We start from the raw sequence: 25,387 nt of genomic DNA, 5'->3' as shown, positions 1-25,387 counted from the left end.
AAAGTGATGCATGTACCCCACAAAATTTGCAAGGGGGGAGGGTTAGGTAACACACGCTGGCACAAAAATATGTGTTTGATTGGCACAGTAAATCAATGCATATAAATGAAAAATACACCTGTAGCGAAAACTTAGAAGGCATATATAATATTTCACTTTATTCAGAGAACCACGCATTGGTACATATACGCGTATACTGTTTATATATACATGTCTAACGTATAGCATGAATAGAGTATCAACATCATGTACTCACCGGCAAATCTCATCACATACATAGAATCCACAATACAAGTAATTCCACTGAAAATATGCACACACACACAGACACACACACACACACACATTTAAAATATTCAATAATTTTGTCACAGGTCATAGGTTTGAATTTAGTGGAAAATATAGCACAATCATGTAACGAATAATGAAGCACATTTACTTTTCAGTATGACCCAAGTTATTAGTTAGTTTGCATTTTACGCTGGCGTTGGTAGCATTCATAAGAATAAACTTTTTTCCTGCAAAAAGGAGACTTTCACGGCACAGTAAATGTGTTTCAGTCATGTTGGAAAATGAAACAATTCCATCAGGTTCCATTGCTTTTAAGTTTTGGTACTGACTTCCTCTGAAGTCATGATTGGCAAAGCCCAGTGCAATCCCTAAATAAACTTTTTATATGTTATTTTTCATACTTTTAAAGAAGAAAAAACAATTTTTTGTGTACGAAAAAATACATAAAATTTCAGGAGCTGCGCCATGATTGTCTTGTATTATTTATACATGATCTCTTCCAGTTTTCTTCAAAAATGTCATGTACAGTTACTATAAATAGAAAATAATGAAACTGTTAGAGTACATAGCAAAATGGCAGCACACATCAACAATATGAAGATCAGTAGATGGACCTCTATGATGGATCAATGTCACATGACACGAGCCTTGGACTGTACTTGTTATTGTGTGTCTCGCTTGCTCCTGAAGGCATCAGATATAATCTTTGATCTCAGAAACATTATTTTTTTTTGGGGGGGGGGGAGGGGTTTGTTTGTTTTCTTTTTTAAACATGAACTGAACTGGTACCCTATAGCCAATTTTATTACCCGGGTAATTATGAACAGGCAGGTACCCAAGTCCCCTGATACCTGTTGACACCTTTAACACATTAACCCCTGGAAGTTCTTGTCATTTTCGCCTGAAATTCAAGCAGGAAACACATTTTGAAAGCTATTTTTGAATACATTCTAATACATCAACTTCCAGGTGATTTTCCAATAACCTAATGCCTAGTTGTGTTAGAACATCGTTTTTCATTGGCTATTTCACTCACGCATGAGCAGAAGGGTAAAAGTTTTTTTTTTGCTTAACGGACTAATCATTTTTGTATAGAGACCACTCTTTATTCCAAATTCCCTTCTTATCACTTTTTGCAAAGGTTCATCTGTCTATTTGCAGTTCATACTGGTCTGCCAAAAAGTCTAAAATCCGGACACAAAATAAGATTCCGACAATGGGCAAAATTTTGGGTGGAAAAAAATTTGGTCCAAATAATGAGGTTTTTCTGTCTGTATTTTGTAGTGCAACTAGAACATTAAGATTATTTGGTATCATTGTAGAGCCACATCTGTCTACCTTTCTATAATACCACCCATGTTAGCGTATCATACATGTCCTTGATGCTTCAGAGCTTGGCAGTAGGCTACAACCTCCTGCTATGTAAACTCGTCACCAGGGGTTTATGAGTTAACAGTGTACAATGTACCCCAGTACATATATATGGTGATCTTCTATAACAGTACATTTGTATGGCTCCATTTAACAGCCTTACAGTGAAGAATCACTGTATCAGCAAACTGCAGACTGATACATTTGTGATAAATAAAACTGATACATTAGTGATCCATAACATCTGCATACATATCCCATTCAAATGTAGACTAATGCATTAGTGATACATACACAGAACTGGTACACTAGTGATACATAAAATCTGAATAGATACACCATTAAACTGTTGACTGATACATTAGTAAACATACATAGAACTAGTACATTAGTGATACATAACACAGAACTAGTACATCAGTGATACATAAAACCTGAATAGATATACCATTAAACTGTAGACTGATACATTAGTGAAGCACAGGACGTGTATGGTCAACCAGTGCAGAAGCTATTACAATGGGGATCTAGTACAAATTAATTGCAACTCTCCTACCTTACTCCATTTACTCCTTTTAGACTGTAATTAAGTGGGAAGATCCAATCTAATTTAAACAGATTGATTCTCACTACCTAGACTGCTGTGTAATTTTCCTGGCAATTTCTAACAAGATGGATGCATGGAGTGAATGGAACCTGACTCACAGATTAGAGGCTATTATGGGAAAGGTAAGCTGCAGTTATATAAAGGGTTTGTTTTGGGAGGTTCAGGCAGAGCAGCACAAGTAGGTTATTTAGTACTGCGGCAATAGAAGTAAAGTGCCTTGCCCAAGAACACACCATGCAGTAGCAGAGCAAGATTGATCTTATGGTAGGGCTTTCACCTGTACCCCTGCTGTCACAAGTCCAGGAAATTAATGCGCTTTGCCTACATACATACCATCACAGTCAACCTTGTCTAAGCTAATAGCAGGATTTGAACCCACTCCCATTCAGTCCTGAGTATGGCTTGCTAACCACTTAGCTTATCATCAAGCATGGGATTATTATTAAACATGGACTTGTCATCAAACATGGACTTGTCAAATTAAATATGGTATATTTAAACAAACGTAATACATACAATTTAAAACATGTAAAAAAGGCTTATAAAATAAGGAAAATATTCATACATTTGCAGATGTCGCTTCTACAGGTATATAAACTGGGTTTGATTTTATGTTTGATGGCAAAGCAACAAGTGTAGGTTACTGATCATCAATGTAATTGGAATTAACTGCCTTGCCATAGTACATCTCATAGTAGCTGACCTTGGCTGATCTGATGGTAGCATTAAGGTTGCAAGACTGGCACACTAACCACTGAACTACTGTGAGTCCTAGATCGATAAAGGTCACTCACTGGCTCATAAAACTGTCCTTTATCCAGGTGAGGTATTTTTTATTTAAATGTGAACTCTGTTACCTTTTAGAAAAGGTGTCATAGGTGTTTGTTTAGGAAGGCTAAATTGTTCTTAACAATAGTGATTGGATTCAATGTGCCAATGAAAACTATAGGCTGGTTGTGTCAGTTAGATTTCAGAGACCCCTCCCCCTCTTGTCCACATATATCAATTTTCATATAATTTACCAAAATCAGCTGTGTTCTCAGCACTAGTACATTTCAATGGATACATGTTTCTCTGATGTAAAACTAGCAACTATCAGATGTAAAAATAGCAACAATCTACAGGAAAATGTGGCAATGAAATTCAAGCTTGGCCTTTGCACTTTGCCATACAGGAACATGTCTTTGGACAGCTTTGTAAAGAATGAGTCATTGCTAGTATATATATATAATCATGATATTATAGCAATAATACTGTAAAGAAATGACAATATTTTGATAAAATTTTGTGTTTAAAGCATCACTACTTTAAAACTTGTACAGACCGATCATGGGTTTTCTTGCAAATCCTGTAAGACAAAGTCTACCATGCCAAAATTTTGCTATTTCTAGCCGGGTCTGTTTGTTATTTTGTTTGTTCATTTTAATTTTTTTCTTAATGTGTTCTGCTGAAAAAATTGCAATTTCTCTTAATTAATATAATTTCTTTTGTCCAACACTGTGATGATGTTCCCAGCTCACTTTCCCAATCACGACCCTGGCCCCCTGCCTCTTAAAGTTTCAACCTGCATGGATTAAATATTTCATGCATCAAAACCTTTACGAACTGCTGTGCCAGTTGCAAAGTATTGTCTGCCAACAAGTCATTTTCATCAATTTAATTTAAATATCATGTTTAGGACATACAATACAAAACAACATCTTACACCACATACCTTTCCGAGGAGTCTGGCATGCAACCAATAGCATGTGTGCCAAAGGTTGCCAACACCTGATATAGATCTTACCAACCTACTTCTAAAAGAAGAAAAAAATCTACCAAATAGTTGCAAAAACTCCAAGATAAAGGTACCCATTCAGGCTGTGTTTCCATGGAGACATTAACAAGTTTAGACTGGGAAAGGAATCTGATGCTAATGATATGATATACACTGAAAAGTATACAGATCTGTAGGCAACAGAACTATACTTGGCTTATCTTTGAATGAGAGTCATTGTTTATTATTGGTACAGGATATTAACATGTTAAGTGATCCCTTCCATTAAACACAAGCTTCTTTCTGGGAAAGTTCACAAGCAAACAGGAAGATAAAAAAGATTAAGGTCACATGATATCACATCAATATAGAAATGTGCATCTGAATCATATCCAGGGAAATTATGGGTATCATTCAGATATCTGGAGATCACAGAAAGCCAAACGATCTTCTGGGCCATTTGACTTTAATACATAATTTACATCTGCTTAAAACTGGATTATTTAATTCTAAAGATAAGACAAGGTAATAGCCTCAGATACTGAGTACTGTCAATGGCACATTTTATACCTACCCTATGTTTAACTGTCCTCTACACACAGGCACTACTACTACAGCAGGGATCACTGACCAACTGGTCTGAATGACCTTGACCTTAGATCATAGTACAGTAATATGAAGTCTTGAAGTAAAGCTATCGTGAAGAAACCATTATTTCCTTTTAAAAGAATTACCGAGATCAATGACTTCTTACCTCAGACCCCAGAGTATCTTGGGTTTTTTTCTCACCCTATTTACAAGTGATCCACAAGGTCTGGTCAAGTAACTTTATCTTGAACATAAGTTATCATGCAAAATCCATCGTTCTTTGAGCCATAATGGCCTTGACCTTTGATCCAAAAATCAATAGGCCTTTCTGTCATGACTCCATGGTCTTAAACTATTTAACAGTAAGAAGCAAAACCAGCAAGTTTGGTAAAATTCAAGGCACTAACAGTATCATGAATTAAATCCCAAATAATCATAAATGTTCAATCACAACTCCAAAAGTACAGAATATTCTGAATGAATTCCAATAATCTTGAATGTGCTGATGTACCAATGTTCTTGAATGTCATGATCTACAAATCATCTTGATGTATCATGATGATGTAATTCAGAATGTCTTTGAATAAGTCCTCTATAATCCGTAAGTAGAATTTAAGTTGAGAAGTCAATGAGCACTTTTTAATTCCAATGAATAGCTTAAATATATAATTCCTCTCAAATTATATCTGAAAACAACAGTAGATGATTACACAGATTGAACTTAAAACAGGAATGATGACACCTATGCATACTAATTTCACATGACAAAGAATGCACAGGATGTGGGTCAGTTTGAATGGAAACTTACATTATATTCATAAATTTAGTTTAGGCATTGAACTTGAGTTTTAATAAATATCTTGTTTACCATTAATAACCTTGACAAAATCAGGAGAGCAAAATGTAGCAATAGTCAGGTAGGCCAAAACTCTACTCTCAATCATGGACAGTCAAGCACCTGATATAAATTAAATAAACATAACATTCCAAACTAGTAAATGGACAGAAAAACTGCTAATTGGCATTAAAAATGGACATAGAGACTCCACTCAAGCACATTCTAATCTATTATAATGGAAAATTAGGTGTTAGACAGAAAATCTGATTCCAGCAGATAAAAAAGAAAGTATGTTAATTGATGTTAACAAAGCCAAGTAATCTCCCAATTTATTGCTGTTCATGGATGGGGTCACTTTATGTTGAGGTATTTTATACGTAATATTAGTAATACATCTCTCGCCCTTTACAATGCACCTCATTATAACATGATTCCAGCTATAACACAGTATTATAAATGGACTCCATGACTAAAATCATACTAATCTGTAATAATAAGAGTTGAAAGGAAACATGGTGAAACTTAGTCTCATATTTTCATTTCCTTTTAAACAACATTATTTAAAAAATGTTGACTGTCCCTACTACATCGCATTATATTATGATATTCACAATATATCGGTGTTCTGTATATAGTGTTGTTCTTGGTATAATGCGGTTTGGTGCATGATACAGTCAGCAGTAGTGGACACTGACTACTGTGTTATAATGGTGGTGAGATGTATGAGATAACCATGGATATCAGCATATTGTGAAACAAACATGACAATACAAATATCACAATATTAATGAACTGTATCAATATAAACAATACTGATGTAATACTTCAAAAATTTGCAAAATTTTCCCACTTTATACTTTTAAATTGGCCTATTCTGAATAAAAGTAACTGAACATTACATGACAGTGACTATTCATTAGTGCTTCAGTATGCGGCTATAAATTCCATACTGGCAGGTGAAATGGCAACTTGTCAGCCTCAGATGACCAGAATCACAACACAGCAACATGAAAATGACATAAACTCTTTACAATTTCAAGTACAGGTATATTCCATTTTTTATGCAAAAAAATATTTAGTGGCTGAATGCTCTAAGGTGCTCACCTTTACAAACCACACAGCTCCAGCAGCTTGCCATGGGTCAGGGTTTCTTTCTGAGTTCTTCCCAGGTTTCTCCCGCCCCCCCCCCTCCATATCCTGGTTTCCATGTATAGCCTATCATGTGCTGAAACATGGCATTAAACCCAAAACAATGACGTTATAAAATCAAGCTGAGCATTTCATGGGCATATACAGTTAGTTCACAGTAAATTACCTTTGATTCTGACTGGTTCCTACATCAAGTTAGAATCTTTACCTATGACTAGACTGGCTTATAGCCTATTGGTAACCAGTCTAATGCATAACATGTCCAATCAACCTCAGCTAATTATTATAAAGAAAAATATCAGGAAAAATGTGGACATGGTGACAAACATACAGTTTTGTCAGCAGTAAATTAAATTATGAAAAGTAAAATAACCACAATGCAGGTAAGGCTAATGCTTTATTAATTTTATGTATCATCAAAACAAAATAGGGGTTATGCCCCTTCATGGAATTTGAGGCCAAGAAAATATGAAGAACGATAGTTTCTAGAACTTTGACTAGTGAATGTTCTGTCAGACCAACACAGGTATACTATTAAACATGAACCATATATTTTGTTTTAACAAAATAATAAAACATTAGCTTTTATTGTCATGTTCTACCAACTAATCTCCACTCTAGGTATTGATGCCCTCAATGTCGAAAGCAAGTAAATAAGAAGAACTTGCCAAAATAAATTCTGAAATGGCAACTGAAATTTTTAAGTTACCCTATGGCTACATATATACATTTATTGTCCTTGTGGGTAGATATCAAGATTTGTCCACCCAAGGCATGCTATGGCTTGTTACAGGTGAACAAATCTTCATATCTCTCCCAAACAATGGGAACAAATTGTTTATTTTACAGAACCAGAAGACTGAAAACATGATCACATGTTTTGCTCTCTGACATATTACATTATGTATGCCAGTCAATGACACTGTTATGTCTTTAATGATTAATAGGTACTTGGAGTGCTCTTCATCACTGAGAAGATTCCACTGCATTCAAGTTATTGAACAAGTTCTTTGTTGACAGTGATCATTAACTGCTCTTGACCTTAAGCTTCTGGATAATAAAATAGCAAACTGCAAAAAAAATGCAAATGACTGCAGAGAATTTTTAATGAAAATATTAAATTTAATTTTGGAGTATCTGTATTTTTGTTTCATTTCATTAAAATAACAATTTTACAGGCAGCCACCACTGATGATGTCATCACAGCAATGGTGGTTTTTATGACTGCCTCAAAAAAGAACAGTCTTGGCTTGTAAGCAGTGAAAAAGTGTCTCTTTGTGCAGTCAGTCTGACATGTGAAAGAGCATTTTAACAGTGAAAATCTTGTACAGAGTGAAAATAATACATTTTTGATTCATGAAACACATTTGGATTTTGATTTGTTTTCATTTATTGTTCATCAATGTGTTTAAGAGTGATCATGAACTTTATTACTTTATTTTAACTACATGGTTCCCATGTTTTTCTAAATATAAATTTCCAGGGTTTTCCAGGATGAAATTAATTTTTTCAAGGTTCACATATGACCATTACTGAATGAAATTAAAGAACATTTTGGATTATAAAACATGCATTTTCCAAATCTAAAGATGTTTCTCTTTCAAGACTTTCCAAAACATATATATCAGAAAAGATGATCATGTACAAAACCACAAAATGAGTCACATGAAACAAATCTAACAATATTCCTATAAATTGGCATTTAAAGCCATTTCAATGTACAGAATACAAATTCTAACTTTACTTTGCTGACCTGCATTATGTTGATATGTGGAAACAACATAAAAATGATCATAAATTATTTTGTTTCCTTTCAAACTTTTAATTCTAAAGAATTCTAGAGCAATATATGTGCATGTTATACAAAGTAAACATTTCCTATCACAGTATGTAAAAAAACCAATAAATGCAAAGTATTAGAATCTTGTAATGAAAAACATTTAACCTTGAATTTATGTGCCAATAAAATCTCAAACAAGATTTTTCAACCAACCTAAACTTCTTAAAATGATTTGGTTACAAATTCCATCATTTAAAGACATTTACAAAAGGGTTAATTTAAATTTTGACAAAAGACCTTAAAAATTATATATTGTTGCATAAACAAGGACTGAATTTTCTGTAATATCAACTTGTCTTCTTGTAGTTCAATAAACCAGTCCCCAAACCTGTATTGATACATGGGCTTTTATCATTTCTTAATATATAATAAAAGGGACGACAGTTTCCCATTTCTCCTGCATTCTATTTAAGATCTGAAACCAATGCTTCAAGCTACATGTCACTGTGTAATAGTTTCACACCAAAGTCCAGCTCAAAGATTCAAAAAGTTTCTAATCTGGGTTTCCTCTGAATATTCCAACCCCATTTTTCACATTTGGACATTTAAGATGGAGTGTGGGTTCAGAGTAATTACATATAAAAAATCTGGAATCTGCTGCTACTGTAAGATAGCTTACCAGCGGGCCTGGCAACTTTAAACTATATTATATCAATTTATACCTGCATGAAATCGAGAGGAAAATTATTTATTTTCTCAAAAATGGCAAGTATTATTATCATTATGTCTTTAATCCGCTGACAGACTAGACGAAATTCGGCATAGATGAAACCTAACCTGGTACTTGCCATTCACATGACTTCACAAATCTCAAATAATGACATCGGAAGTCCAATAGTTATGTGATATCAACAACAAACTCCTTTTTAATGTTGTTGTACAAAATTTCAATTATATTAAATGAAAGTCTGATACCTTTTGTAAAAACCAGAAAGAACATATAACTCTCAACATATTTACTTCGAGAACAACTACAAGAAACTTGCAAGTCTGATTCATCAAGCAGAGTAGTCTGGTTCCCTGCTTCGTATGCTCCCTGCCTGAAAGAGCACATATCAATGTGGTAGTCAAGTGATACAACAAAACTCCGGAAGTTGGTCTCTGAATAAATTTAGAGAATTTTGTGCTCTTTCGTTTTTGTAATTTTATTACAATTAGTATACGACTTTTTGTCTACAATATTTGAAAATGACTGTTGTGAGATTCTGTGTGCTCGTGCGACTAGCAATGAAAATCGCTAGTACCAGCTCAAATTTCATCAACGCATTGGCTTTATCATCTTTCAGCAGATTAAAGACATAATGATTTTAATACTCGCAATTTCTGAGAAAATAAATAATTTTCATATCGATTTCATGCAGGTATAACTCGATTTAACGTTTAAATTTGATAGCCCATCTGCTAAGTGGCTTTGCTTTGATGCCAACACTGGTTTTCATACCTTCCATATAAAAAAAAGATATGGATATCAAGCTGTCTGTGAAACAAAAAGTATACTAGATGAATCTAATGCACTGAGCGTTTGGATTGTCTCAACAAATATATTTATGGCAAGCACCCAAATGATCCATACTGCAACCTCCTAATATTCTGGTTAGAACTGGATAAATTTAACTCACAATCAGTTCAGTTACGACTCAATTACATAATTGTTTCGGCATCAAGTTGTGGAGGAAAATTCCCAGGTTTTTCCTGACTTTCGTCAATATTTGCAAAATTCAAGGACTTTTCACGGTAGGGAATAAAATTATCATTTCTCCAGACTTTTTCCCAATTTCCCAGTAGTGTGGGAACCCTGCAGCTACCAACAGTACATCACAGCATTGCATCACCCCAATCATTATCCTTCAGATGCTTGAATTTCTCAAAGGAACAGAACTCTGTCGTGCTACATTTTTGAGGAAAAATATTTAGATTATCACATAGATAACTGAACCATAGACCATATGACATTTTGCCTGCAGAGCTAAAATAAAATTGGAACTGAAATGACAAAATCTTTAAAAGGTACAAACATGCAATCAGCATTACACCTACCAAACAGTAAGTTGCCGAGCTATGGTGGTTACAAGATCGAATGGACAGACAGACAAAGGTGATTACTATTGGGCTCCCACATCTTAATGCAGGTGTTATTTAGTAAGACTACACTAGATAGATATATTTTTCTCTTACCTTTTTTCAAACAGCAATGTAATTTAAATTATTTTGACAAACATCGTGAACACTAATGAGCAAGGCAAGCATTAAAACTGCAGTAAATTACAACAGTTCCCTGCGACCTGACCTAGTCTAATTAGGCTCATACAAGTGTAAAGTTCCTGAATGCTATTTTAGTCCTACATACTACTTGTAATAACCTAAAAAAATCAACACAGCACAAAAAAAATGTCACATATATTTTATGTCCTAACACCAAACTAGCTTTTCCTTCTATTTGATCTATACAGCATTTCTTATGTGTGGATGTACCGTATATACTCACTTGTAAGATGAGTCAAACTTCTAACTGCACAGACCCAGATCTGTCATCACTGGCAGATCTGGGTCTGTGCAGTTTGTTAGGAGTAATCAGTATAACAAACAACACAGAACCTGATCTGCAGGTGCATAATGCTACAGCAGATCAGGCTCACTGTTGTCTGCAGTCTAACTCGACTTGTATGTATGTATGTATGTATGTATGTTAATCGCATCTTGGCACAATATTGGCCATATGGTGCCAATTAAAAGTTTAGTTCTAAAAATGTATATTTAACATAAACACAAAGCTGAGAAGCATAGGTATCAACTCAAAGACTCCAAGCTGAAACTTTTAACTGTATATCAATCTAGGTGCATAACCAGCTGTCAAATGCATCCTCACACTCTCCTATATCTATCTCTAAAGGGAGGTAGGATTGACCTAGTTGCCAAAGTTGATTTCATATCTAAATTTACTTTTTCATGCCAAAGATTTAGTTACTGGGTTGAAATCTCAGTAGTGTTTATAGCTCAGGTCCACATCTTTGGGCATGACCATGGGAGAACTTGCTCCAAACTGTATTTAAAGTGCTGAACATTGGCTATAAACAGAAAATGATGCAAACAATACCCCTTACACATGGGCATTACCTACCAGAACAACCTGATTACCTGATATGTCAATCAATTATCAGAAAAATTAACACAGTGTGTGTGAGTGTGTGCATATATATATATATATATATATATATATATATATATATATATATATATACATACACACACAAAAATGAATGTCACCTGCTTTAATGTGCACATGCAGTTTTATTACGATTTTCATTACTTATTTTTATTCCAAATCACATAAAAATATATCAATACATGTATTCTAAAATTTATTTTCATCCTTTATACATACTGAAAATTGGGTCCAAGAAATTTTTTCCTGATTTGAAGGGAAACCTCCAGATCAAATTTGTAAAATCTCATATTAAGCCCTTTCAGGGCTGTCACATGCATGTAATTTGGTATCAGTACATTACTCTCGCTCTACTATGACCCTCTAATGCTTCTATCATTTTTCATTCTTTTTGGTGGGTTTCTTTGTCGTTTTAAAAGGTACTTTTGACACATTATTGGCTGAGGAAATGGGGACTGAGAGGAATGAAATTCTAACACTGTTGTGCACATGCACATCTATACACCACTGGCAATATCTAAAGGTTTAAAGTCTGTCTTTAATGATGTGAGAAATTTCACTTTACAAACACAAATATGCACAGATAGCAAGACCAAATAATCACTGCCTTTTCTCCAAAATGTGCTGGGATAATTAGGGTCTATCCCAGGGCATGAAATTGTGGGTCCTTCACACTTATATCTAAAACATCATGTTGAATAAAAAATATAAAAAAAATGTTTCAAATGGAGGGTGAATTCCCCTCCACCCCCACCCCAATACTGATCACTCCTACCAAACTGTAGAAGCCCCGATCTGCCAGCACATTACACAGTTTGCAGTTGGACTCAACTACACATGGTATTTAGCAGTAACAGTACAAACAATGTAAGAGCAGAAGCCAATTTGCAGTCCCAAATTTTGATGATGCAACTAAGAAATCTTTCCAAACCAGGGACAGTTACCAAAATGTATACCTTCCTTTTAGTGGATCTGAATATCAAAGTCATCAGCGCTGAAGACCTCTGATTTAACGCAAGCCGTTTAGTACAACTTCCTTTTATGTCCAACCAATAAGAACCATATTGTATACCGTAATCATAGAGAAACTAATTGTAATTATGGCTAATTGATATTAACAACAGTCATCAGCATGCAGGTTTAAATATAGTGCAATATGGGCTGGATCCATCTAGCCCCTAGTTGTTTTCTTCTGTGCAAAGATGGACATAACATTATTGTATGAATGGCAGCAAACGAAGGAAATGCATTATTTGTAGGACAGGTGATAGGTATGCATTGTAGACAGGTGTGTTTCCTGCTTGGTCACAATACTGTTCCAAGGGCCCCCCTCAACCATAGATGTTTCCTACTGCACTGGTTTTAAAGTTAGGGTAGGTAGGTTAACTGTTTCAAGTACTGGGCAACACTAGCTCAATTAAATTTACAATCAATTTCTGGAGTTTTCTTGCAAAAGTGTTTTACCTTGAGTGAATGAAGTGCTAGGGTTGGCAATGAAAACAAGGACAGTCAGCCAACGAGAAACACACATTTTCTGTTTTAGACCCTATCACAATACTTTGGGTGGAGTGGGTGGGAACACAATACATAACTTGATATGTATCAAATAGTTAGCCAGTGATACAATACATAATTAAGATACAAGAATGATGATACAATATGCATGATAATACAATACATATCATAAAAAAGATTTCACCCTTTTGCATTTGTCATTGCATTCGATGTTTATGCCGCTGTGTTGGTGCTATAAGTGTGAGGCAAGGTTACCATTATTTCCTGAAATATCATGACTATTTTGCATAGGTTTTGTTACTGACTGTATCATGTTTCTGTACTTGTTTGACCCTTGAAAAAGGAAATATTTATATTCAGAAGCCTTAAAGAACTTGATGCAAAGGTGGTACATGTTTATAACTGCCAAAATTTTTTCAATAGTACTGACATTAAATCCACAAACTATCTTCTTACCTGAATTTGTAATAAAAAAAACAAAAATGTTTAACATATGATTATTTTCCTGCTCATTGCTCTTGGGATAATGGAAAAAAATGCAAAGTGGCAATTCAAGCATCAGAAATGAAGCTAATATGGCCCAATATATGGAATAATAAGCATTTCTGGATCTAGTTTCTGCTTAGATTAGTTTACGGTCTTTTGCCATCTCAAACCTGCACTTATGCCCTGCTGAGAATCCTGCACTTTTTCTCTGTGGTAAATGAGGCACCATAGTGCACATCCTGTCAGCATGCCAGACTTTGCTAATACAAGGCAATTACAGATGGAGGCATGACAGAGTCATCCGAGAGTTAGCAGACATCTTGGACAGGGAAAAAAAGAACAAATGACAACTGCCAATTGCAAGCCCAGTAAACTCCTCCTCTTAAGTTTGTTTAAGAGGAAGAAACCAGTTGCACCTCACCACAGAAGAAGGAATTCTCAATGAGGCTGAGAGTTGTGGCATTTAGGAAGAAATTGGTTTGCCTGGAAATTGTTCCGATATCTCAATGTCTAGATGTCATTATTTGGTTAGAGTCTAGGAAGAAGCTGATGGGAGGAGAGGTGTGATGAGGCTCATGAAAGAAAGCAACTATACATGTTTTTCAACAATAACAAGGTTTTCAAAATCAACTGCTGTGGTTGACATACTGGATGTATTGGCACCATTTCCATTCAGGACCAAGCAGACATAATTGAAGTCGTCTTGTGAAAACCCCACATCAATATGACCATACATTCAGGTGGAGTAGCAACAGTGAGGTTTTCACAGCAGTCATCATGTTATGGACAACTGGTACTATTTTTATTTAGAAATAACTAGATATCATAAGACAGCCATCGGTGAAAAACCTATGTTGAAGTAACCGTCTGTTTGGCAGGATTAGAGATAAATTTTGAAGATGGCCACAATAACAGCCATTTTCAGTCTGCATCATTTTCATTTAGGATAATTCTTCTGACAAAAACCCCACTGTAAAAATGATTTTCCATTTAACAGGAGTAGCAATAACAAGATAAGACACTTAATCTTCTTATGAAAACACAAAGGTAAGATGACTTTCTATTTAACAGGAGTGGCAATAACAAGATAACAAGATATATCAAATCTTCTTGTGAAAACCCAACAGTAAGATGACTTTCTATTTAACAGGAGTAGCAATAACAAGATAACAAGATATATAAAATCTTCTTGTGAAAACCCAACGGTAAGATGACTTTCCATTTGGAATGAGTAAAAATAAGAAGATTTTCAAGATGTCTGAAATTGGATGCGCACGATTTCCATTTGGATATAATAAGAAGTCTTCTGCTGAAAACCCCATGTCAATATGACTGTCAGTTTAGGAGGAGTAGCAATCAAAAATGGCTGTACTGGTGGGCATACTGGGTATAGGGTCTGCATTATCTTCATTGGGACCAACTAGACCATGTGATGATTATATGTGTATAATTTCATGGCAATCCTCAAAGGGATAGTTCCCATATCTAACAGTAAGCTCCACCCACTTAGATGCTATCACTCTGGCTCACAAGCTATCATAAAATGGTGCATCAGCAACAGATTTTCCTGGAAAATCTTTTCAACAATATTTCTGAAACTATCCTACCTGATTGATAGTCTTTCAGACTGTATGTTAAAGAATGGTTTGAACTACTACACACAAGGATTAATTCATGAAGTTAGGATTTTCAATGGTAAAAATCACATCAAAAGTCGCAGCAAATTTCTGGTGATCTATGAGGAAAAAAATAACAACCCGACCAATTGCAAAACACTTTTCAAAAAGAGGACAAAATAACAATATCTTTCTGTTCTTGCAAAATAAGGCATATTTATTAATTATCAGAATTTCCAGTATGGCTTCAATATCTCAATTTAAAATTTAAAATAAAGTTTTTGTTATGTACTTGCACCCATTACATCTATATCATAAACATCACTAAGAATAAAACAAATACATTTTTTATGTACAATTAATAATTTCATTATGTTTAGGAAAACATATATTAAAGTTACAATAAATAAATAAACCATTTATACAAATTGGCCTAAGTAATTGAAGGGAATGCTTTACGTTCTTTACTCCGCATTAACATTATCTTCAGTTGGACAGATGAAACATTTCATAATGGTAATATCAGTATCATTGATAAACCAGTAAATTTAAATTATATCTGATCCATTTAAAACCAACATTTATCAAAATCTCTTGAAATGAAGCAATTATCAATGGCACAACAAAATAAGCCATTACAGGCACACTTACAGTAGATTTATTTACATCTGCTTTTACTTTTGTTCACTAATTAGTGCCACTCATTTTATCTTAAATCATTTTATGTCATAACATTTTACAGATGTTGAAGTCAGTAATGAGTAAGATCAGCATGACAAAACTAAATGGCAGGACACAGCTTGCTGTTATTTATATCCAGTCTCAAGCCTAATAAAGAAAAAGAAATATTTTTATTAGTCTCACTTCTTCATAAGGTTAAAATAATTTTTAAAAACCTTCCATAATTTTTTAAAATCAAAATAATTAAATTTCACATTTTGAACTAATTTATATCAAAATATAATTTTGCAATTACAGATATGAACAGGAGTAGGGCCATTCCAGAATTTAAAAAAAAGGGTGGTGCTTTCTCAACAGTAGCAAGTAAATGCTCTATTTTGAAACTTTTCACAAAAATCAAGAGTTAATGAAGCATGAAACAGAATTCCAAAACTCCATATTTCATTTAAGAAAAAAAAACCAAGGTAATAAAAAGACAAAACAAAACAATACTTATAAAAATGTTTTCTTCCTTGCAACCCCAAAAAATGATCTACAGTTCGAACATAAGCATACATTTAACATAGAATTGTATTCAATATTTTCACAAGTACAACAAATAAAATCATTATTTAAAAATAGTTTTGTACGTTTATATACAAATTATAACTAACATATCACTTCCAATGCAGATATTATTCCATTTTGGTGTTGGTTTTGGACAAAAAAATTAAAAAGAAATTATCAAAATATTGTTCATCTATTTATAAAAAGATGAGTTAATAAACAAAGTAATCGTCAAAATTGAGTTTATTTATTTATAACCAGAATTTAAGAGCAGGTGAACAGGTAAAATCACTTGTCTTGTAAGTAACATAAATGACTAATGACTAGATAGTAGATACATGACTAGAAGTACTTAATGATGATTATATTTGATGAACTTAACACTGACAGTAGATTTTAACATCCAGAAATTTATAATTTTCAACTCTGAACTGAAGTCTTCAACATGTTGACTAAGGTAATACATGCAGGTACAACTGAGTCATTCAATCAACATTAGGAGCATCATACAGTAAAGGAAAGTATCATTACAAGGATGTGTATCAATTAATCATTACACCTCTGTTACAACTGTATTTTTTAATTTGCTGCTAAAGAAAAAGACGAACACTAAACAATTAAATATATGAAGCTCAACCACAATAATGGATTTAGGGCTCAAATTAGTTACTTTATATACCTACTTACAAGTCTAGTAAAACTGCAAAGAATGAAGATCTGGATCAGCTGTATCACAATGTGTCTAGGGTCTATGATGTTTGTTCTACTGATTACTTCTAATAAACTGCAGACAGATGATGAAATCTGCCAGCACATTATGTGATTGCAGATCTGGATCTGTGCAGTTTGCAGTTCAATTTACTTGAGTAAATACGACATTTAAATTATGCATAGATTGATTTATGAGATATATATACATACGTCTTATGGCTTCACATGCTAAATTTTTTTTATCAATTGCCTAAATTGACTTAACATTTAAACCAACCATCCACATAACATTACAAATTAGCCTACCTACCTATGTACCTACCTACCAACCAGTTATTTACTTACTTCCAGTGACTATTGCTTATTCATGCTCACTAGAGTAGAAACGAATAACAAATTTTCCTATTTTTGAATATTTATTGAATTTGACGCTGGGACATTCAAATGAAGGCTAAAACAGCTTAAAACCATTATGTCTCCCTCCCTGGTGGTGATGGTGGAATCCAAATTTGAGGATGGAGCAACACCAAAATAAAACTATGAAGAATCATGGAGCTCAGAAACAATCAGTGAAAAATAAGACAAAATATGAACTAATGCATAAACTATGGGATACTGCATGAAGCTAAATAGATAATTTTAAGCAGCACCATCTTGATGTAAAATGCCCTTTGTCAGCATTATTAATTCAGTCTGCCTGCAATCATGCTGGGAATTTGTCAAGTAAATTTATCTGGTTTGACAGAAGTCAAAAGGTAGCCAGCAGCAGTGCAGCTGATGATGAATGATGTGTGTGAAATATCATGAAGTTAAAATGACCTAGCTTGAGTTAGGAACAATTTTGCTCATTATCACAATGGATCAATTTAATTGTGTAGCAGTTTCCCAAAGTACTTAACATGTTAGTACTGTAATAATAAATGAAAAAAGACACAATTTGTTCCCTACTATTGCAGCTAAGGGCAACACAATGTCTATAAAAACCACAATCGTTCAAGGTTCAACAAATCTGGTGCCCAGAGCTCATGGGTCACAGGAATGATGAATCTGGGCTAACAGGGTTAAATTTAGGTAGCTGTGAGAGCCACTATATAACGTCATGACCATGATTTTCAAATCAGTTCAAAATCTTTCTCAAAGGAGAATACTTATTTCTGACTTTTATGCAAGAAGAAAGGGGACGTCTAACACATAATTCAAGTGTTTTATCTTTACTGCTGAATTTATACAGGGCTACCATCTTTTTATCAAGGCAGGGTACAAACAAGATTTAACTAGCTGCTGTATTTTAAACAGTCCCTTGATGACATAATACAGTGACAGTCAATTTGTCAATTGGTTAATGCATGCCGACTGTTTTACAAGAGTTGTTTCTTTACAAAATGACAGGAAAATAAAAAAATAAAAAAGTGCTCTCTTTGCTAATTTTTTGCTCAAATGTTAATTTGCTTTAACATATCTTAATTCAGATGTTACACTGAAAATGTCTATAAAAATATGGTTGATGTAGTGTGAAGATGATTCCCTGAAATCTATCATTTTGATGACTAAAGAAAATGGTAGATTTTGTACTACAGTAAGGGATATAACTCTTCACATAAAGTCTATAAGAATTTAACACCTTTATTGGCAATTTGCCATAAAATGAAGCAAAAGCCCAAAAAGTTTATTATAATGAAATGCAAGCACTTTAAGAATAGATTTTATATTTCATAAGGAATTATTTTTAAAAAATGTATTCTGGAAATCAGGGGAGGTAAATAGTAAGTTCTGCAAAATCAAATGGAAATAAATGACAAGGATTAAAATATAACATGTAACATATTATAGTTTGCAACAGAACAACTTTATACTGGGCTATTCTTGCATTGCCAAACTTTAATGCCTCAAATCTTACATTTTTTGAAGTGCTGCCATTTGTGAGACCACTCGAAAATAATAAAAAAATATTCATGGGAATAAAATGTCAAGGTTGTCAAGTACATGGACATTTCAATAGGGATAAAATACCATGGGACCACTTTGCTTACCCGAACATGAAATATGCAGTACTATTCATTGTGATAGATATAATTTTGTATGTAATTTGCTACCCAAGACAATTCTGGAAGAAGAAAAAAAAAATCCTCCAAGCACTTTCCTGATTAGAAATTATTTTTCCATCCAAAAATTTCATAAATGTTTTATTTTTGCAAAATACTGATTGATCACAAAGTAAAGAATGACAATAAAGCCTTGAGAAAATAACCCAACCTGTTATACACTATATACACAAATAACTCAACAGCAGAAACTTTTGTCCTTTACAAAACAGGCATTACCAAACAATTTTAGCAGAGGTTTTCACTTTTCTGTTGTAAACAACCATATGTAATCTCCTCACCCCCACCCCTTCCCAAGCAAATTTTCCATCATTGGACACTACATGTACCAGCATTTTAAGAGAAATAAATATCATGCAGGAAATCTGTGAATTATAACTTACAAAGAGCAGATGTTGGTCTGTGAATGGTCTTATTGCCTAATCCTTCATGCAGAATGATAAATCTGCCAGCTTCAATTTGCAATCCCCCCTTTTGTTTGACACTCACTATCACTCTTCCTCACTTAGAAATGGAACTCCCTACTCCAGAACTTAAGGGTGCTTGCAATGAAAACTTGTGCCTGCTTCTTGATTGTACTGAGAAATCTTTATCCCATGCTTAAAATTGCCAGTCTCATCTGAATAGACCACAAAAATCTCCCCAAAAACAGAGATCATTTTACTTCATCCTGAGTGAGTGCACATGCTGATGTACATAAATTAGTAATGGAGCATGCCACCTTTGTTAAACTTCAGGACTATTTTTAAATGTGCTTGCATGAATGTGCATAAACAGTGAGAAATGTGATCTATTCCTATGAAGTATGAAGTAGAAACATGCTGTATATAGTCAATTACAAGGAAAGTCCAACTGCAAAGAGCACAGACTATGATCTGTCATTGTATGTTCCAGAAGATCTGAGTGTCTGTTGTATTGATTACTTCTAGCAAACTGTAAATACCAGATCTGCCAGAGAATTAAGCGATGGCTGATCTGGGTCTGTAATGGTAGAGCTGCAATGGGTAGTGAAGCAATGTTAGAGCTGCAATGTGTGGTGTTGTAATAGTAGAGCTGCAATGTGTGGTGTTGTAATAGTAGAGCTGCAATGTGTGGTGTTGTAATAGTAGAGCTGCAATGTGTGGTGTTGTAATAGTAGAGCTGCAATGTGTGGTGTTGTAATGGTAGAGCTGCAATGGGTGGCACTGTAATGCAGAGTTTATGCTCATTTATTTTCCGATAATATTTGTGTAAGGATGTAAATTTCTGTCGATCTATGAAGAACACATTAATTTGGGCCAGAGAACAATTAATTAGATTTAGGGAGACAGGTGATTATTAAATCGACATACTGCAATGATTTCTAATGTCTGTGTCGGGAGAGAAAGTAATTCTTAACTATGCCTTCATTTACTTAACTGTTAGATGACTAGAAAAGGGAAGGTTACCTTTGATTTTATATCAGAACTGTCAGATTTGAAATTTTCCAGATCTATTGCTTGGAATTCTATAAGTCAACTGACTGCAATTTTGGTGCCTAGTTATAAAAAGCAGTAAATATATTTAGTCCTGATTGGTTATGCTAAATAAGGTGCGGGGTTCCTACATGAAAATTCTTGGGGTTAAATTGCCCTCATTGAAAATATCTAGTCAGTCTGTGTTTTTCCTGCAAGAGTGAAAATATAAGGGACTCCAAGAGTAAATTTGGAAGAAATTCTCTTGTAAAACATTGGTCTGGAAAGTCCATGGACACAATTTGGCAGTAGAAGTGAACAAAGCTTGAAAACACAAGGGGAAATTGCTCCACGGACATACCCACTGATGTATCCATAGAAGTATTTACTGATGTATCCATGTACCTACTTATCCAAGTATCTAAGTATCCATGTACTTACGTATCCACCTACCCACTCCAAGTTTGGGGGCCGAAAAAAGGCTAGACAGTAGGGAGGTCAGAAAAGGGGAGAAGCGAAAGGACCTGGAGGAACCACAATAGTGAAGCTGGAGTGGACCAGAATAAGCAGGTTATGAAGTTGCACAAGGCAATGACTTCGATCATTCACTCGATATATGATGAACTAATTCTATCATTTAAGACAGACCAACTATTTAGATAATGATATTTGTATTTCAAATTTGGTGAAAGATTTATCCCAAAAGAAGTGTAATGTATTATCCCAGTTGTTTATATAACTGATTTAAAAAAAACTGATGTTCCCTGTACAGGGGCTTGTGTCATTCTGTTCTATATATCTGCTCAGATCTCTATTCCATCTATAAGTTTCACACTTTATTTTAATATTTACTCGATCCGGGCAGCAATACCGAGGGCGATCACCCTCTAGATAACGATAGCCAAATAAAGCAGACACACTGTAAGAAGGTATAACCTCATAATACCACACCTCCAGTAGCAACCGCTATAATTTGCACATGAAAAACTGCACATCAATTAGAAAATGCACAAAAAATTCCAATCTGCCATCATTTTCATCTGGTCAGTTCTAATGCAGTATTCCATTCAATATATTGCATCATCTTGGCTAACCATGGCTGTGAGTCAGTTTTATTATGTTGGAAAATGGGTTGCTGGTATTCAGTGGTAGAATTGTAAGCAGGTTTACCATTAGTCATTTAAAGTTCGCATGCTTTGTGGGATCACATTGATTTTTCAAAGAAAACCTTGCACTATAATCTTGACATTAGTGTTCTCTTTGCTTTCATTACATGTTGCTTCCAAATACATTTAAGGAGCAGGTAATAACCAACATTGGCAAGGCTCATGCTTTTAAATACACTTATTTATAAATCCTGTGATACAAATTTATAAAATAATAAATATGGGTTTTCAGGTATGGAAGATAAAAATGTATATACTTTTTACGGAAACCTTTGAAGTGAAACCCTTACATAATGTCTCAAGTATTTATACTGTACACATAATGCCCTTCAAAATTAGGTCCTGAATTTGATGATTTCGTAAAAAGTCCTCAGCTTGACGATTTCGTACAAAATCATGAGCCTGATGATTTCATAAGAAGTCCTGAAATTGGTGATTTCATAAAAGCCCAAAACTTGATGATTTCATAAGGTCCTAATGTTAAGATCCAAGTTTTCACTTTGGCTGAATCAGAGAACACATCAAAATACCTGGCTATAAGAATAGTGTTGTATAATGGAAAGGGTTTGTATTATAAATATGGGTGAATTTAATTTGATGCCCAATCTCATTTCAGCCAGTATTTTTCATGACCATAAACCTTTCTGATGTGCCAATTACTTTAATTAGCAGATCCTTACATAATTATACAACACCATTTGGAGGACTATCAACTGACATCTGGTTTAATTAGTTATGTACTGATGTGTAATATTGGCCATCACTTAGCAGGTCTTACATAATTACTTAGAAGCCACTGAAAGGCTTTCAAACAATGTCTGATTTGATTAGTTATATAATGTTGCACAACATAGGTCAGTATGTGGGAATGAATGTTTCTGAACAAAGAGAACCAGGATGTGCAAACTTTGAGCTCAAATATCTCAAACATTTTATAATTCTGCATTGGCTTAAATTTCAAAGTTATCAGTTAATGAGATCCATAAAATTTGATCATTTTTTTAAACATCAGGATTTTTAAAAATTTATTTAAATGTTATTGGGAGGAGCTTGGGGCAAATTTTGGAAAGGTCAGATGTCTTCACAATGTGCTGGATATTACAAGTAAAGAATGCTAACTCACCTGCACCAAAAGCATTTGGAGTAGGCAATATGGTTAAATACAGTTCACACAGAAGTTGATGTATTTTAACCTATCTGCCAAATGCTATCAGCCAGTTGATTACAGAAGACCCCCTGCTTAGTACTGTGTGATTCTGCTGCAGAGTCAAATTTCATGCACACCATGTACTGTTCTACTGCTACAGTTGAAACAAAGTTACAGAGATGAATTCTTTGTCACCACTGCCACTCACAGGGTCCTTAATACTGTCAGACATATGTAATGCATCTATCTAATCAAATTTGCAGGTTTAATGTTTATTTTCATTCTGATGGGTGAAACCAAGATAAAAATATTTCTTATTAATTTCACTTTTTTCCATTCCTGATTAACCATAATATTAACCATCTCAGAATTTCTGATTTTTGTCTGGATAAGTTGTAAAGACTAGTTCAAGGCAATTCTGAATTGGTTCATACAAATTCAGTAACAATTTCTGATTTTTGTCTGGATAAGTTGTAAAGACTAGTTCAAGGCAATTCTGAATTGGTTCATACAAATTCAGTAACAATTTCTGATCTTTGTCTGGATAAGTTGTAAAGACTAGTTCAAGGCAATTCTGAATTGGTTCATACAAATTCAGTAACAATTTCTGATTTGTGTCTGGATAAGTTGTAAAGACTAGTTCAAGGCAATTCTGAATTGGTTCATACAAATTCAGTAACAATTTCTGATTTGTGTCTGGATAAGTTGTAAAGACTAGTTCAAGGCAATTCTGAATTGGTTCATACAAATTCAGTAACAATTTCTGATCTTTGTCTGGATAAGTTGTAAAGACTAGTTCAAGGCAATTCTGAATTGGTTCATACAAATTCAGTAACAATTTCTGATTTTTGTCTGGATAAGTTGTAAAGACTAGTTCAAGGCAATTCTGAATTGGTTCATACAAATTCAGTAACAATTTCTGATTTGTGTCTGGATAAGTTGTAAAGACTAGTTCAAGGCAATTCTGAATTGGTTCATACAAATTCAGTAACAATTTCTGATCTTTGTCTGGATAAGTTGTAAAGACTACTAGTTCAAGGCAATTCTGAATTGGTTCATACAAATTCAGTAACAATTTCTGATTTTTGTCTGGATAAGTTGTAAAGACTAGTTCAAGGCAATTCTGAATTGGTTCATACAAATTCAGTAACAATTTCTGATTTGTGTCTGGATAAGTTGTAAAGACTAGTTCAAGGCAATTCTGAATTGGTTCATACAAATTCAGTAACAATTTCTGATTTTTGTCTGGATAAGTTGTAAAGACTAGTTCAAGGCAATTCTGAATTGATTCATACAAATTCAGTAACAATTTCTGATTTGTGTCTGGATAAGTTGTAAAGACTAGTTCAAGGCAATTCTGAATTGGTTCATACAAATTCAGTAACAATTTCTGATTTGTGTCTGGATAAGTTGTAAAGACTAGTTCAAGGCAATTCTGAATTGGTTCATACAAATTCAGTAACAATTTCTGATTTTTGTCTGGATAAGTTGTAAAGACTAGTTCAAGGCAATTCTGAATTGGTTCATACAAATTCAGTAACAATTTCTGATTTTTGTCTGGATAAGTTGTAAAGACTAGTTCAAGGCAATTCTGAATTGGTTCATACAAATTCAGTAACAATTTCTGATTTTTGTCTGGATAAGTTGTAAAGACTAGTTCAAGGCAATTCTGAATTGGTTCATACAAATTCAGTAACAATTTCTGATTTTTGTCTGGATAAGTTGTAAAGACTAGTTCAAGGCAATTCTTAATTGGTTCATACAAATTCAGTAACAATTTCTGTTTTTTTTTGTCAGAATAAAGTGCTAAAGACTGGTTGGTAATTCTGAATTGGTTCATACAAATTCAGTAACAATTTCTGATTTGTGTCTGGATAAGTTGTAAAGACTAGTTCAAGGCAATTCTGAATTGGTTCATACAAATTCAGTAACAATTTCTGTTGTTTTTTTTGTCAGAATAAAGTGCTAAAGACTGGTTGGTAATTCTGAATTGGTTCATACAAATTCAGTAACAATTTCTGATTTTTGTCTGGATAAGTTGTAAAGACTAGTTCAAGGCAATTCTTAATTGGTTCATACAAATTCAGTAACAATTTCTGATTTTTGTCTGGATAATTTGTAAAGACTAGTTCAAGGCAATTCTAAATTGGTTCATACAAATTCAGTAACAATTTCTGATTTTTGTCTGGATAAGTTGTAAAGACTAGTTCAAGGCAATTTTGAATTGATTCATACAAATTCAGTAACAATTTCTGGGTTTTTTTTGTCTGAATAAAGTGCTAAAGACTGGTTGGTAATTCTGAATTGGTTCATACAAATTCAGTAACAATTTCTGATTTTTGTCTGGATAAGTTGTAAAGACTAGTTCAAGGCAATTCTGA

General features: G+C 34.0%; 1 protein-coding gene across 5 annotated transcripts in view; it reads right to left on the bottom strand.

The window, feature by feature from the left end:
• Window positions 1–25,387, bottom strand: part of LOC149799739 (uncharacterized) — a 107,667-nt gene that overhangs the window by 49,851 nt on the left and 32,429 nt on the right. The window contains exon 1 of one of the 5 annotated variants that reach the window (XM_089959114.1): window positions 19,644–19,817. The exons of 2 other annotated variants lie outside the window; for them this stretch is intronic. Coding sequence is in view for 1 of the 3 variants with exons in the window: in XM_089959111.1 (XP_089815237.1) it covers window positions 6,556–6,589 (34 nt within the window). In the remaining 2 variants the exon portion in view is untranslated. Of the gene's footprint in view, window positions 1–6,555; window positions 6,601–10,615; window positions 10,689–19,643; window positions 19,818–25,387 lie in introns of those variants that run through there. 2 more of the 5 variants (XM_089959115.1, XM_089959111.1) reach the window with 2 other exon arrangements.

This window comes from Sinohyriopsis cumingii, chromosome 5 (assembly GCF_028554795.1).
Source record: "Sinohyriopsis cumingii isolate HCF-2022 chromosome 5, ASM2855479v2, whole genome shotgun sequence".
Taxonomy (NCBI): domain Eukaryota; kingdom Metazoa; phylum Mollusca; class Bivalvia; order Unionida; family Unionidae; genus Sinohyriopsis; species Sinohyriopsis cumingii.
This window is presented reverse-complemented; position numbering and strand designations above follow the sequence as displayed.